The sequence below is a fragment of the Lepisosteus oculatus genome, chromosome 26 (assembly GCF_040954835.1).
Source record: "Lepisosteus oculatus isolate fLepOcu1 chromosome 26, fLepOcu1.hap2, whole genome shotgun sequence".
In the NCBI taxonomy this organism is placed as follows: domain Eukaryota; kingdom Metazoa; phylum Chordata; class Actinopteri; order Semionotiformes; family Lepisosteidae; genus Lepisosteus; species Lepisosteus oculatus.
In genome coordinates, this window is record NC_090721.1 from 8,898,624 (window position 1) to 8,915,144 (window position 16,521).

At 42.4% G+C, this 16,521-nt stretch overlaps 1 protein-coding gene and 1 long non-coding RNA gene across 4 annotated transcripts; one reads left to right on the top strand and one right to left on the bottom strand.

Annotated features, from left to right (window-relative positions):
• Nucleotides 1–2,184: 2,184 nt before the first annotated feature.
• On the top strand, nt 2,185–7,303 carry LOC107079912 (uncharacterized). The gene is made up of 3 exons (XR_001480815.2): nt 2,185–2,402; nt 4,085–4,214; nt 7,218–7,303. It is a non-coding gene; the product is annotated as an uncharacterized lncRNA (long non-coding RNA).
• Nucleotides 7,304–8,940: 1,637 nt separating this feature from the next.
• lyrm9 (LYR motif containing 9) lies at nt 8,941–12,764 on the bottom strand. 3 transcript variants are annotated; one of them, XM_015367365.2, is made up of 4 exons: nt 12,620–12,764; nt 12,149–12,297; nt 10,410–10,502; nt 8,941–9,341 (listed from the first exon to the last, which is right to left on the bottom strand). In XM_015367365.2, exons 2-4 carry the CDS (start codon nt 12,272–12,274, stop codon nt 9,330–9,332), a joined length of 231 nt encoding a protein of 76 aa, XP_015222851.1. In that variant the 5' UTR covers nt 12,275–12,297; nt 12,620–12,764; the 3' UTR covers nt 8,941–9,329. The 3 variants fall into 3 exon arrangements, with proteins under 3 accessions (XP_015222851.1, XP_006640989.1, XP_015222852.1); XM_006640926.3 differs by having other exon boundaries at nt 12,652–12,762; XM_015367366.2 differs by lacking the exon at nt 12,620–12,764 and adding an exon at nt 12,516–12,605.
• Between the last annotated feature and the right edge of the window lie 3,757 nt (nt 12,765–16,521).

Sequence of the window (16,521 nt, forward strand, 5' to 3'; positions counted from 1 at the left end):
TGACAAACGAGGAAAACCCCTCAATAAACTCTGACACTTCCTTGAGCAGACGAGGGAGGATGAAACAACCGGTGACTGTCAGAGCAGAAGTCTCGTCTTAGACGGGATGGGTAATATCTGGAGATTTCTGGAACCACACACAGGCGGTCTCTGGCACGCAACATTTGGCTAGGATGAACACATTATAGCTCGAATGAACACATTGTAGCTAGGATGAACACATTATAGCTAGGATGAACACATTGTGGCTAATATAAACACGCTATGGCTAGGATGAACACATTGTGGCCAATATAAACACTTTATGGTCAGGGTGAACACATTGCGGGAAGTATGAACACATTTTGACTAGGATGAACACTTTCTGATTATGCTGAACGAGTGCCTCTTACACCTAACGTTCCTAACTTATTGAACAATTACCGATCGTGGCGCGATCAAAACCTGCGCGCCGGTCGCTCTGACCGCCTCACTTTTGAACTGTGCAGCGGAAAAACACCGAAAGCAGCGCGACTCTGCAGCTCCGATTTCTCAAAGTTACAAGTTCTCGCAATACAATGTGATTTTCGTCAACGTACTTTTTTTTGTCATTTTATGTGATGATACAGTCCAATGCGCAACACTAAAGCACCGCTGTTCTATGTAATGTCTCATTTTTAGATTTCAAATCAAGCGATGCATTCCACATTTTTCTGGTCTTGTCTGTTACCTGCTCATAAATATTTCAATCTAATTTAATATAATATTTCACTTAATGTTTAAACTAAAGATAACTTGTTCCATATTTAATGTTTTAAATTATACTAAACTAAGATTATTATTAATAAGAAGAAGCACATAACACATGGATGTCACATGCAATTACATTTCACATAACCATTATAAATTGCATTTGCAAATCCATTATTTCTGATCTAGAAGCAGGCTCTGTTTATTTCTATCTTTTCTATATACCTAGTATACATGCATGCTGTGTAAAATAACAGTGACGATGACAACTGCCTGCGAAACACGTGTGTATTAATATTAAGTTCATCAATTGTATCAACGAAATAAAAAAATCTTAAAATCGCTGGTTACAAAAATTTAATAAAATTAAATTCACCTATTTATTAACAACCATTGGAAGGAATTATCATAGTATTTGTAGTGTGGGAACCACTGATCTGTTAAATCTCCTGATTTGAAAACTAATCCCTGGTCTGCAAAAGATTCTATTCTTCAAGTCAAAACAGTTTAATGCAGTTACAATACACCCTAATTACAGGATTACTGAAAAAGGAAGTTAAAAGAGAGAAGACTCATCCCTTAATCCGGAATACCGTACTTAGAAAGCGATACTGCGGTTAACAGACTGCTCAGGCCCATTAATAAGATTAATGAAATATTCGTAAGGCTGCAAAGGAACAAGAGAAGAAAGATCACACAACGTTTCGGCCGTGGGGCCTTCTTCAGGTGACATATTCTTAAGGTTGTCGATTTTGTACTATTTCTCTGTACTGGTTCAAGTCGTTTCATATTTCCAACAGTTGAAATAAAAGTCCTAGAAGTAAGATGCTCATTCGTTCTTTTCTCCACGCTAAAACATGGCAATGTCTTGCAAAATGAAAAGTTCAACACTCCCTAGGCAGTGTTGTTATTTGATAAAATAATGTTATTTCCTTCTTTTCAGAATAAAATGAGGTCAACAGTGTGTTGGGGGGATAGTTAGAAGACCAAAAAAAAGCATTTAACCAGGAAAACAAAACTCAAATTCATTGGATCATTACAAAAACGACAATAAGAGGAAGTGTTATGAAATCATTTGTGCAACCATTTATCTGTTAAAATCTATTGGCTGAGCAGTTGAAAACCAGAAATATGCCAGAGTGCATTCACTTCTTCGGCTTTTCTTGTCAGCGCCTTTGTTGCGAACCTTTCCTTACAGGTACCTGAACAATGCGAAGTAAACAACACTGGTTACATTAAGGAAGTCCTTCAAACGTTTTTGGTAAATTCATGTAAAAGATATGCGTAATGTCATCAATGCTCTTTTAGGGTTATATAACGCCGCACAATAGCGAAGTGGTGACCTGGCTTGCGGCTCTGGTATCAGCTACACTCCAGCCTCTGTAAATCAATTGTGGGCTTTCCAGTAAACGGCTTGAGCCTGCCTCTGTTGTCCTTTGTTTCGTGCGCTGTGGTTGCGCCACGCTGTCTTCAGCCAATAACTGCCGTTACCGCACAGAACGTGTCGGATTGATCTGAAAGATAGATTCACGATGTAGGCATCGCCCTCTGTCCCAAATGCACGCTTTTTAAAAAAAAATGCTGGCAGAAAACAACAGGAGCCCCTCTAGTTTTGAGCTCATGATTCCAACTGATCCTGGTGATACGGAGCGGAACATCCTTCTCGTGTTACGGTATTTATCAATCCCCGTCTCTTACACAAATGTGTCTGCCCTACTTCCACGTCTTCGGCTATTTCTCTCTTACTACCAAACCCAAAACCATCCCCATCACCTCCTCAGGGTCGGGTCGGGGACGGACTGACTTCAAGGGGACTCTACAACCGCCGAAATTCGAAATCTTTATTAATTTGCTCTCCTCCCCACTGAGAGCTGGTGTGTGGTGAGCGTTCTGGCGCACTATGGCTGCCGTCGCATCATCCAGGTGGGGCTGCACACTGGTGGTGGTGGAGGGGATCCCCATTACCTGTAAAGCGCTTTGAGTGGAGTGTCCAGAAAAGTGCTATATAAGTGCAAGCAATTATTATGGCTAGCAGCCATATCACCCTGCAACTCACAACTGGCAACCCACTGAAGCTCAGCAGGTGTGAGCCTGGTCAGTACCTGGATGGGAGACCTCCTGGGAAAAACTAAGGTTGCTGCTGGAAGAGGCGTTAGTGGGGCCAGCAGGGGGCGCTCACCCTGCGGCTCATGTGGGTCCTAATGCCCCAGTGTAGTGACGGGGACACTATACTGTAATCAGGCGCTGTCCTTCGGATGAGATGTAAAACCGAGGTCCTGACTCTCTGTGGTCATTAAAAATCCCAGGGTGTTTCTCGAAAAGAGTAGGGGTGTAACCCCGGCATCCTGGCCAAATTTCCCTATCGGCTGTTATCAATCATGGCCTCCTAACAATCCCCCTCTGTGAATTGGCTTCATTACTCTGCTCTCCTCCCCACTGATAGCTGATGTGTGGTGAGCGTTCTGGCGCACTATGGCTGCCGTCATATGGATGCTGCACATTGGTGGTGGTGGAGGGGAGTCCCCATTACCTGTAAAGTGCTTTGAGTGGAAAAGTGCTATATAAGTGCAAGCAATTATTATAATGATTTTGCTAGATTTCAAAATGAATCACCAGCAAGAGGGAAACTGAGAAAGTAAAAACAATACACACCTTTGAAAAAGGGCAGAGGGAGTTCTGTCGGATGATGAATAACATCTCAGTTATTTAATTGAGGTCCAATTAAAAGTTTAAATAGGGGGTGGCATTGCAAAGCCTGCCTAACTGAAAAAGGAAGTTAAAAGAGAGAAGACTCATCCCTTAATCCGGAATACCGTATTTAGAAAGCGATACTGCGGTTAACAGACTGCTCAGGCCCATTAATAAGATTAATGAAATATTCGTAAGGCTGCAAAGGAACAAGAGCCCCCCCGATATCCATCTGTCCATTTTCTAACATCTACTTCCAGTTCAGGGTAGCAGGAAGCCGGAGCCTAGCTCAGCGAGCAACAAGCGCAAGGCAGGGTACACCCTGGGAAGGACACCAGTCCACCACTGGGCACTCACCCTCGCACCAGGGCCCGTTTCCCCAAAAGACAATTCAACTGTATGTCTTTGGATGGTGGGAGGAAACCCAGGAACACAGAGGGAACATGCAAACTCCACACGGATAGTTCCCCTTGGCCAGAACTGGACCCAGGGCCCCAGCACTGCAGGGCAGCGATGCTGACCACTTCACTACTGTCCACCGATACTCAACACAAAACAATCCATCCTTTACTTTTTATGACATATTCCAAGGCATTTTTGTCCTAATTCTTTCCTTATTCTCTTTTTTTTCTGGGCTGCTTCCTTGACTCTGGTGGATACGATCTAGAAACAGGGCACAGCAGACTAATGGCTGATGTTTTTGATGACGCCCTGCGTGAAGATAGGAAGAGGGAGGGATCACAGAATGGTGGTGTTTCCTGTAAATTGTACAACATGATTCCTGGTACAGAAAAAAGGTGGGTTTATTACATAAAGCTTCTGCAGTGTCTCCCTCCCTTCTGTGTTTTTACTGAGGTGTAATGTTGACTTTAGCAAATGAATGATTAATATCTGGATCAACCACTGGCATAGTATCTCTTCATTTCAACTTTTATAACAAAATAAAAAAAAATCCTGTAAAAGTGATTGAGTCTGACATTATACTTTTACTTTCACTTGAACTGCCAATCTGTTTTGGTGTTTTTAACTTCAATTCATAGAATTACATTCTAGTGGGATTTCCACATTTTCGACAACTCTGATTCACACATCCCTGGGATTCTGCCAAGACAGCTATTGCCCAAGTTTGTACGTTTTCAAATTTCCCTTTTATTTTTTTGGGATCCAGGCTCTCGTTCAAATTGGTCTTAGCCTAGGGATGTTTTTGAAAGATGTGAGGGCACTGCTTTTTTTTCATTCATGTACTGTATGAGGTCATTCCTTGCCAGAGTAACAGCTGAATCCCATTTTCAAGGCAAGAACTGCAGAGCAAAAATAGCCCTTTGTTTTCCTTCTGTGTTAGTAAGCCTTACCTGCTTAAAGGTCACCCAGTTTCCAATCTTCCTACATGCTGGGACATTTCACTAGCTCAGATATGCTTTAATCTGATATAATTATTATTGGGATTTCTAAAAAACCTGTCCTGAAGCATTCCAAAGCACTTTACACATACCGTAGCAGGTGGTGACTGAGTTCATCAGCGCTGCAGTGCAGGCCCTCCTGGGAGACATGAGGTAGCCTTTCGGCAGCCCCAGTACACAGCAGATCAGGTGCAGAAAAGGGGAAACTTGCTTCATTTGGCAAAAGAAGAGGGAGCTTTGGGGAGGCCAGAATGTGCAAGCCCAGGGTGGAGCCGAACCAGGAAACCTGTGTTAACACCCTCATGCTCACAAGCAGTGCCATCGCATCTTTAATGTGCATGCAGTCAAGATCTCAGTGTACTGTCTCCTCCAGTGGACAGTATGTCTTACAGTTTAGAAATTCCGGCCTAGAGAGAAGAAGAGCACCACCTACAGGTCCACCAAAGCAACATAGTGTCCCTTAGAAGCCTCTATACTGGTACTGAACAGGCTTATATATATATTGAGTGACATGTCCATAATGTACATTCCACACCTCCACACCATCAACTGGAAAACTGGGCTTCTTAGTTCCTAGTTCCCTGGGACCTTTGTCTCTGGCCGTGTTTGTTAGATCCTCATTCCTGTAACCAAAGTATTAATTAGACATTTTCAGGATTTGTCCAGTTCTAAACCTGTTAATTCTTCTCTAACTTGGCCTATAGCCATGCACTGAGCTAATGAGTGAGCCTTTGAGGCAAGCCATAGGGTTTTCTGTAAATGAAAGCTCACGGAACTGTTTCATTTGAAAATTTCCACTTCATCATTCTTCGGACTGCAGGAGCGGAGAACCAGCGCAAATAAAGAAGTAGCCAAACAAAACAGTGGCTTTCCTCCAAAAAGACGGCATTCTTGCTATTGACATTGTCAGGTGGTAATTCATTTTTTCCATTTACCTGTAAGCATAACTGTGCTCAACTCATTGCACTTGCACATATCCTCTTTACCACAGTAACCCAATAACATCCAAGCCTGGCCACACAAGCACAGTCCTCTGCCTCAAACTGTAATGTAATACACACGAGACACAATAGTGTCCTATTTTCATAAAGCAATCATTTGGAAAATGTATTTTCACATTGACTTCAGTGAATGCAAAAAAAATGCCAGTGTAAATTCGCTGATGAGCAATGAAGAACGCCTGATCTGTGTTACTGTCAATGAAACCAAGTGTCTGGTTTATACTAACTGCTTTGGGTGGTCAGACATCTTCTTGTCTGTGCGGCCACACTGGTCACAACTGGCCCGGGAATAATCCCTGTGCAGCATGTGAGACAGAGAGGATATACTGTAGACACAGCAGTGTAAACATCATTCACTAGCAACGACAACACCCAAGATCAAAGCGCGATTAACTATTATGGAGCGGATATTGGCTTTCGATATTGCTTGGCTGAGGGCTGACCTCCTGGCTATAGGACAAGGAGGCCAGGATGCCCCCTGCAGGGTGACCGAGGGGCAGCTGCAGAGGGGGAGATGGGGTGGAGGTGGGGATGCAAAAGACGTTCGCGAGGGAGAGATGGGGATCACGTTTGTATTTATAGCGTTTTGGGAGAGGAATGGATTGTCAGAAGCGATAGCTAATTACTGACGGCTGTGTCCGATTGCACTTGGTTGTTGTCATCCCTCCCGAACCTTCGTTATAAACTCCATCACAATTTCACTTAGGAGTGCTTGTCGATAAACACCAGCTCCTGATATCAGGGCCGTTTGATTAGTGAGGTGCTTCTTGTTTTGTACATTGTTGAACAGCCGGATGGCAGGCTTTGTACCTCCATGGGGAGAGCGGTCCAGCACAACAGTCTTTAGGCAACTGACAGCTGGCGACTGGAAATCTTTCGGACACCTAGAGAATTCAGCTATATCCCATTGTGCGTGGACACAGCCTGCATCAACATCTGCCCTCCAATTGTAAATAAAACCTGGAGCTCATGAGCTACAACGATGTCCCATAATCAGATGCTTTGTGAATGTTGGAGCATTTAAGTTTAATCGGTTTTGGCTTAACCAGCTTGGGGAGTTAAGGGGTAGCCTCCTGGCCGTAGGATGTGGAGGTTTGATCCCCCATTCAGAGAGTGTAGCTGTAAAGGTGGAGAGGAGATAAATGCAAAAACTGTGAGAACGGGTGTGTGCGAGAGTTACATATACTGTATAGCAAACGTCGGTCATGAGGGGGATGTAGAACAGCCAGGTGAGAATAGCTCGGCTGTTATTACCTCTCCAAATCGTCAGTTATGAACTTCCATTTAGTGAACTGAGGCCATGAAGAACACAGAATACCTGCTATATTTATGTACTGTGTTATGTTATGTCCTATGTTTTTCCACTCATGACAAAACATTGATTTTTCTAACCACACAGCCAGGGGAAAACTCAACTGGATGAGCAGCTTTCTAATCTTAGCTGGGAGGACATCGAGAAACAAAGAATGGACTGAAGAATTTGACTGGTTAGTCATTTTTTTTTAATTGTGTTCTATTAAATGAGGTGTGTTACCACCTCGTTTCCGAAAAGAGCTAGCCAGTTCGGTGGCCTGCAGTTGCCACATTTCCACAATAAAGTGGATAAAAAATGAGTCATTATTCTAGCTCTTCTCGCATTCAGGAGGAAATGTTCCCTCACAACCTTTGATGAATGGAGATCCTTCACAGTCCTACACAGTATAGTAATATATAGCAAAGTATTGTTACTCTATACTTTACTCCAGCAAAGAGTTCACACGATTTTAGTCTCGAGAGACAGGGATTAGAAACCAATAGGTCATTGGTTTAGAAAATGTTGATTTAAATATGTTGAGCCTAATTTTCAGAAAGTCAGCATTGCAGGACAGCTCCGTCACTCAACACACTTCGGGCAAACAACATTTAAGACGTTCACAATGACCTGAAGTTTCATTTTTTGCTTTTATTTTTGGCTTCACCCCCATCTGTTGACAAGCCCCTCTTTGTTCTTCAGCCGAGACATGACTGAGCCCAGTACTGTTTAGTATCTGCCGAGCCCAATCCGACACTTTGAAAAGCATCGAAACACGAGGAAGGATACCAACACATCAAAAAAGACCAAACCTGGAACAAGGACACAATCTGTAAATAGTGACTTATGGTTTAACAATATTTAACCCATAAGCCATATATCTACATTCTAATGCTAGCCTGATTATCTTAGATCTTAGATCTCCCAATTATACGCAGCATTAATTTCCTGGATGCCTCCTAGGTAGAATTCACCAAAAGAAGAAACACCTATTATGTTTTTCCTGCAAAACCAGATATGTGTGGAAACACACCTGACTCATCAGGCTCTTGAGTGTGAGGCAGCCTGTGAAGGTGCTGTTCACACTGAGATAAATTCAGGCTAGGCAGTGGGAGTGGGACATTTCTGTCTATAAGGGAATATGGGAGAGGAGTACACATTTAAAAAAACAGATAAGACAATTTTTCCAATCCTTGATTTCAAAATAAAATAAAGTAACCTTTTATCTTTCATTTACTTTTTGGTCTATACAGATGGGCAAGCTGATGTTTTCAAATAAAACAAAAGGTTTATTTTTTCTTCTGGTTTATTCTCGAGATAGTGATGAAATAAATCTGTTAACTAAATGTTTCTTAACCTACCACGAGTACTTAATTTATTGCATGTTAAAAGATATAAATCCCCACTAATTGCTTAATACAAACTATTTAGCTGTGAGCTGTCAGGGAATCCTGATGGCTCACACAATGTGCTTCTGACGTGTAGGCTTGAATTTTCTGACGTGAATTTTCTGATAGGTGTAAGAATGCATTAAAAGAAACACATCTGACAAGCAAAGAACAAAAAGTTCAAATGTAGATGTTATGCAACCTTCCAAGAAATTACAAGAAAAACTCAAAGCCTCTGTAGGAAATTCAAGTATTTGTAGGAGAAGTGCATTCAAATCACGATGAAAAATATAAACACTGTGACACAGGGATTTTAGAATGTGTTGATTTGTAGTCTTTATAACTGTTCTTATGTTCTGATATTCTTACTCAAGGGACTGGATATAATTGTGAAAGAACAGGTATACCTAGTACCACAAGCTACACCAGTAATTAACTTAATGTCACACAAGAATTTCATGTTTATTACTGTACAACATGCAGAAAGCAACACCATTAACACTCATTAACAAATGTTTGGCCACCTGTGTTCTCCATCATCAGCATTGCTGTGTTCATCTCCACAGACCAAAGCAGACTCCAAGAGACGTTTCTGGTTTGCTAGCTGCTTCTCATGCCCTGCTGAGCCCTGGGAGACGAGGCAACAGAGGGGGGCCCAGACGGTACCAAGGGTCTCAGAGTGATGGCCTGTCTCACCCCAACCCCTCCCGTTCCGGTCCGGTCCGGTCACCGGACTCCTGAAGACAAGCTCGGCACAGCTCCTCCAATCCCCCCCCTCGGGTCCAAACACAGAACCAGGTACTGTCTCCTCTTCTTCTCTTCTGGGCTCCGTTTACTTCTTGTACTGCAGAACAAGCAAGACAGCAGACTGACAAGCCATTTCTGGTTACATACAATGGCAGCGAACAACAGCAGCAGAGCTCATCTTGACCTCATCAATTCCAAAAGCACGAACCCCAGTGGCTCTGCTCAGACAGAAAGCTCCATCACAAGCCTAGTTTTTTTATGCTGAATCCTTTTTTCCCCCACTGGCTTCTCCCAGCTACAGTCCGGCTGGCTTTACCCCTTGGGTTACAAAGTGTGCTTCTGTTCATTTCTAACAAGCTTTTCTCCGGCAACTCGAGTCACATTATTTCAAACCCACTACAACTTGTTCAGAACGCTGCTGTCAGAATTTTAACAACCCCTGTACTGGCACACCTCCACTGGTCAAAAAAATTATGAAGTTTAAAATCCTGCATATAGATCTTTACGTGTCTGTAGACCCACAAACCTGAAAAAACCTCTAAAAATCTTGTTTATCTCCTAATAGCCTCTTAAGTCACAGAATGTAGCCCTGCCTAGTAGCCCAAGGGTACAGAGGAGACGAGCGGGTAACCATGAACCCCTAACCTGTAATTTTCCTTTTCTTAGGCTCCTTCTATTGCCAAATTTGAAAGTCAAGTTAAAAAGTGTACTTTCAGAACACAATGTGTGATTAGCATACTTTAGTGATAATAAGTATATAAATACTGTATGTTTTGCTTTTACTTTGAGGCAATTCTTTTTTTAAAATAGAATACCCTGCCAGACCAGTGACTCTGGGTGCACATACGCAGCATTTGACTCACGCTAAGACCTACTACCTAGTAACCATAATTGGATTTCAATTGTCCCAATTTCACTGCAGATAAATGGTGCAGGTGCACACCAGAGATTCTCAGAACTTTCTCCATTTTTTCCCACACCCACATTGTAACACGGAGACTCGGAGTACAGGCAGTCCTCCAGATGTGCTTCGACTAGTGCTGTCTTAGCATAATGTACTGATTTGCGTTGTCTGCCCTTTTGTGTCTTAGCATTGCCCAGTGGAAACAGAGAAGGGGTGCCCTGAACCACTGTTGCAGGACACGCGGGCTAGGATGGCACCTACTTTGTCCATAACCCAGTCGGCGTCCACGATCGCCCGTCGGATGATCTGCTGGATCCTCTCGGGATCATCTTCATCTGCATGAGAGGCGAAGCTCTGTAAACACAGGACATTGTAACACGTAAGGAGGCCATCTGCCCACCCCATCTTTCCATCTGGTTGCTGGTATTATTGATCCAAGGACAAGGCCTTTGAAAGATCTATTGGACTTTTGTGTGTTTTGAGATTGGGACTAGACTGACTCTTCCAAACACCCTCAACTCATAAATCCCTAAAACCTACACTCTTATTTTCTATCCATGATAGGTCTTCACAACACAGTACAGCGTCACACCAGTGCGACTGTCAGAGGAGTTTGTATAGCATACCACTGTGCAACATTAATCTCTAAAAGATCAAACCTGAGGACAAAGGAAAAGCCTGATTTACAGGTGGCAGTAGTTTGATAAAAAAACAGAATGCCAGGCAGTTTTTGTATCTCTAGTGCTGAAGATCCTGCAAGCAAAAACTGTTTCCCAGCACAGCTGTACAGAGACAGGAAGGAGGTATAAGATGATCTGGACTTATTTGGCAGAGCCAAGCTTAGCATGGTTCTGCATTAAATCTACTATGAACAGCTGGAAAACCATAATGGGAAGAAAGCTGTTTTTTGCATCTGTTAGTAAGGAATGCACTCATGTAAAGTAACTGCACTTGTGTAACTGGTATGTATGGTAATTATGAAGTATGATGTCTGGGAAGATGTAGTTTTTTTGGCTCAGTTTTTCCCTGTGGTATTGTTCAGACTGAGAATGAAAGTGAAGCCATAGATATTATGTATACTAAATTATAAATGTGTGTGCTTACTGGAAGCTGGTTATACTCAAACCAAATTCTTTTACCTTCCAAGTGCAGTGTTAAATAACACATCCTATATGTGTATATCCTATACTGTATCCTTATATTGCACGACTTATCATTGCAATTCCTATGCCTTGGGTTATTATTTACTTTTATTTCAACTTCTAGAAGGTGTTTTCCAAGCCTAGTGTTTGAAGGCTTTATATTGTTTTATTTAACAAAATAAAACGTTATCAGAAAGCATTTCACATCCAGTAAGAGTCACGATAACCTAATCTCTTTCCTGGAATCGCAAGTCACATGAGGATCACAATCACTCCTCAATAGGGCACAAGGACACAGGCGTGATTTACGTTGAACTTAGAAAAGGCCCCTACAAACTCAGGTGAAACATGCAAACTTCACACACAAGGCCCTTCAGGAACCCAGAGTCCAGAATCAAACTTGGGTGTCCAGAGCTGTGAGGCCAGTCTAAAGGATGGTGAAATAAAAAAAAATCTAGCAGTATTTTACATATGCGCCTTTTTCTTTCCTGCCTTTAATTTACAGTCACCCATAAGGTGAATTTTCTTAATTTAGATAAAACCCTTCATTCGCACAGTCTCTGCGCAGGAAGTCAGGAATACGCATCAGCTGTTCAGGTTGATCTGGACCGCAGAAGCTTCTCGAAAAAAATATTATGCAATTCCTGATATTCCACACGATGAATATTTTTAGTTTTAGTTTAGTTTAGTTTACACGCAACACGCGAGGCCCCTGCCGCGTCAAATTCCGGGTGACAGCCCTACCCTGAGACTGGCACACCTGCGTTCATATCATCATCACAGTGTCAGGGGGAAAGGGTTGGCTTGAACTGAGGATAAGCTGTTAGTCTTAATTAGCAGCGATGAAGACCACGTTACCTGTCTCACGGCATGTCTGTAGTGTTTCTGCGCGGCCGCGGAGGGCAGGACTTTGCAACACCTGAGCAGGTAGCGATACAGCCGTACCGGGGTCCGCACCATCTCAGCGCCGGCCAAAGGACTCATGATCCGTCAGCACCTAGACGCAGCTACGTTAAAATACAAAAAATAAATAAAAGTCAAACAAGCCGAGTTTGAAAGCCAGTGACCACGATTTACTTATTGCCCCCTTATTGAAGTTTTGACCACGCACTTCAGTGATTAATGTGCCCTACGTTGTGCGCATCGTCACTCAAGTGATATTGTCGCAAAGGCCCAGTTATCTAAACGTATAAAATTTTAGCAAAAAACACGAAGGAAGAGTCACCTTGCGCTGGCCACAGGCGAGTGTCAACAGTCTAACCGCGTTAGTGATACTAGATTTTAAAAACCCTCTCTTAATACGAAGATATCCACACGATAGTCACTCACTATAAATAAAAACACATTAAAGAGTTACGTACAAGTCAGCATGAGCAACCCTGCTTTTATTGTATATAAACTAAATCCAGCCCAAATGACATTCCCTAAAATACAACACAAAGGTGCAACCCTAAAGCTCCACTGAAGGAAACGGAGAAAACTTTAAATTAAAGTTCCGGGGGTACATCCGGTAGATTTTTCCTTAGGGCTGCCGGTTATCTTTTTTCACGTCTGCAGACCTCACGACTGGAATTAAAGTAAAAGTATAAAACAGAGTCATCCTTCATGTAATAACTCTACAGGTCAAACTAAACTGAGGGCACTGCGTGATCCTTAAGGACTGAGATTGCTTTTATTTAATAAAACCCGCCCCAGTGACGGGCTCATTAACGAAGGGCACCTCGATGCAGACCCTCTCTTCACAGTTGACCAGGACCGACGGGGAAAGCGACTTTCCGTCGCTTGGCTCCGGCTTTGCCTTTCCAGTTATATTTTGTCGTTTTAAAACCTTTTGAGTAACCAAGCCTATCCAAACAGACCCAAGCGGTTGCCTGGCAAGTGTTTGTATCAGTCCCAGAAAGTGGATGTGGTGTCCGGCCTGAGCACAATGAATATTTTATTTCTTTTTGCTGTAAACCCACCAGTGCTATGCAAGAAATAACCTGTCTATAGCCTGCCGTTGTGTGAGACAGGATACTACTCTAGTATGGATTTATGTCAGAATTCTGAAATACATGTATACCTGAGACAGGATTAAAACAGATCTTTATGATGTGTCATATTAGAAATATTTCCTCAATTAAAAATAACATATAATCCAGTGAGTAGAATAGCGATCATAAACCATAATGATCTAACCATAAAAATATTTTCGGTATAATAAAATGTGTGTATTATGTATACTTAACCAAGCTTCAGCAGAACAATCACAATACCTCCTGTGGAAAGACTAAATCTGAGATTCACATTGGTTTCTGCTCGTTGGGGGAGAATTAAACCCCAGTAAGGTCCAATACATCTTGTTGCATCAGACGGGATGAGCTCTCATTGAACATGTGACAAAAAGGGTTCAAATTTATTTTCGCGGAACAGGATTTCTTTACTTTCAGTATGAGTGGCGGCAACAGTTATTAAACATCTTCCAAACCGCCGCTGTCATTTTACTCCCAGATCACTTACCTCACAGAGCCTGTTTTGCTTTTCCTCTATGTCAACATCATGCTGGGCCAGCTCTTGTGTCACATGTTTAACTAAAGTTTATATACTTTAGAGCTATGCCAAGGTATTTCACAAACTGGGAACTTGAAGAACGCATCTCCATTATTACATAAACCCAGGATCTATATTTGCATTTGTGTTCTGCTTGTAGAATTGATTTCCCAGCCAACATCCCCCCCCCCAAAAAAAAACCTCAGAGATGAATAAGGAAACAGATATTCTTAGCAGCGAGGGCTCTCCGAGGAATACCAAAAATGTTTCCTGCTTTACGATTTACTGAAGTGTTCACTTCCTCCGCAGGCTCACGCTGTATGTTACAGTGGTGTGCACTGGGAGTTCTCAAGTGACCAAGTGCTTGGTATCTGCTTAACAGGTATAAACGGATACCGAACACCACAACAGGACAATGAGCTATCCGGTGACTCTGGTGTCCCGTGATAGTTTCACAGGGTTATCGTTCTTTTCTGTAAATGTGCCGAGCACGGCTCTCCCTGCACATTATTCCATTTCAGATTTCCGAGGTGGGGCGACATCACCTCTGTAGCTCACTCAGTGCGCTGACCCTGTTACATGATATGCACTGTGTAGAGTATGTTTTGGTGTTCACCTGGCTGGGCAGCTCAGAACCTGTTTGAGCTACTATCATCCTCCTCCCCACCTCGCAACCTTCGCTCTTCTAATTATGGTCTCCTCTCTGTCCCCCAAGCCCATCTACGCACTATGGGTGATAGTGCCTTCTCCTGTTCTGCCCCAGAGCTCTGGAACTCTATCCCTGAGGATATCAGAAGGTCACCTTCGCTAAACTCTTTCAGATCTAGGCTCAAACCCTTCTTCTTTAGAAGGACCTATACTTAACTACCTAACTTGTTCTGTTATTTACCCCTTTGCTGTATTCAGTATCTCCATCTACTGTCTCCTCTCATTGTGTATTTTCATTGTACATGCCTTGCTGTTGTTCTGTAAAGTGCTATGAGAAGCCACCTTTATAGGTGCTATATAAAGTACAGTTTATAATATTATTATTATTATTATTATTATTATTATTATTATTATTATTATTATTATTATTATTATTATGTGTAACGTAGTTGATGGAGCCCCTGGCTGTTTAAGTTACATGGACAAATCACACACACAGGCTAAGTTGTCATTTTCTGCCTCTATATGAAGTACAAGATGCTGAGCAACATTCCAGCTGTGCCTTCCTCCTTGCAGATCCTGTCCACTGAGCACCTAGTGCCTATAGCTAATGAGTTTTACTTCCACATATTTTTCTGTTCCATCATACAGGAATGCACAGGTGGACACGGGACTATCTCATGCTGAAACCCTTTGTCTCCACTCTCAGATGTTATGCAATTCTGCCCACGGAGAGAGAGCAATTTTTAATGTGCACATTTATAAACCTCTTTTTTTTGCCTTTCTGGAATTGTGGTGAGCAAACAGAAAGGGCCCTGTAAAAGGTTTTCAGAGCACTCTAATAATTTGTTATCGTTGGTGATGATGTCCAAAAATCCTGTCTGTCGACACACACCCACTGTATTGAGCAAGGAGCAGTCAGCTGGCTTCACAAGGCCCCAAAATAAACCTCTTATTTCACCGCAGTACAGGTCTTTGCTGTGCAAAGGACAAATTGCCTCTTTGTTGGTGAATGGAAAACTGTGATGACATCGATATACAGTACGCATTGGTTCACACCAAGGAGTTTCCCTGTTCTGCATTCCACACTCGTGAGTAAAATCCGTCTGTCAGCTCTGACCTTGACTCAATTCCCAAGCAACTCATACAGGGCCTTTTTTTTTAAAAGAGAAATGAAAGTTCAAATTAAAAATCAAAGATTGACTTTATCTGAGTGTGTCTCTCCCCTATCGCAGGCTGCATCTTTCACCTTCTTGTGTCTGTAGCACAAAGCCATCAACCCTCTATCTCCCAAGCCTGCCTCTCATGTTAACCGCAACCACAGGGCTCTAGCCTTAACCCCTTCGTCCTTTAAACTCATGACTACCCCCACTCCTGACCCACCAACCCAAACCTCAACTCCAGTGACAACACCTTCTCCTGATATGACAACCATTATGTGTAAATCAAGTTTATTAATGGACTAGAGGATTGCTAATCCAGTATCCATCTATACAAAGTGCACAAACCTGAACCAAGTAATTATAGACCAGGTCTATACTGCCTCATATTGCAGACAGGATTGAGGCAACAATAATTACATCTAAACTAGAGGATCTTCTTTATATGACAATATGATTCTAGGGCATAGCCAGCAGGGATTTAGACAAGGAAGGTCTTGCTTTTGAACAAACAACAGCAGCAATGGTTACAAAGAGGGAATATGCTATATTTAGATTGCTCATTTGAATATGATCAAATAGAACTGCTAAATTTAGTCTGACGCTGTTACATCAGAGCACGATATGGATCTGTGTTAGAATCACTACCTTTCCTACATTTGACAAAAAAAAATCTAGATTCTTGAGCTGCCAGGAAATTAGTGAACCAAATCAGTTGCAAGTAAGTGTCATTTCCAGGTGCATTACAGAGGATATTCCAGGACAGGCTGCGCCTACCTGTCCTGGAATGCTGGACATTGGTGGTGGTGGAGGGGATCCCCATTACCTGTAAAGCGCTTTGAGTGGAGTGTCCATAAAAAGGCGCTATATAAGTGTAAGCAATTATTAATTATT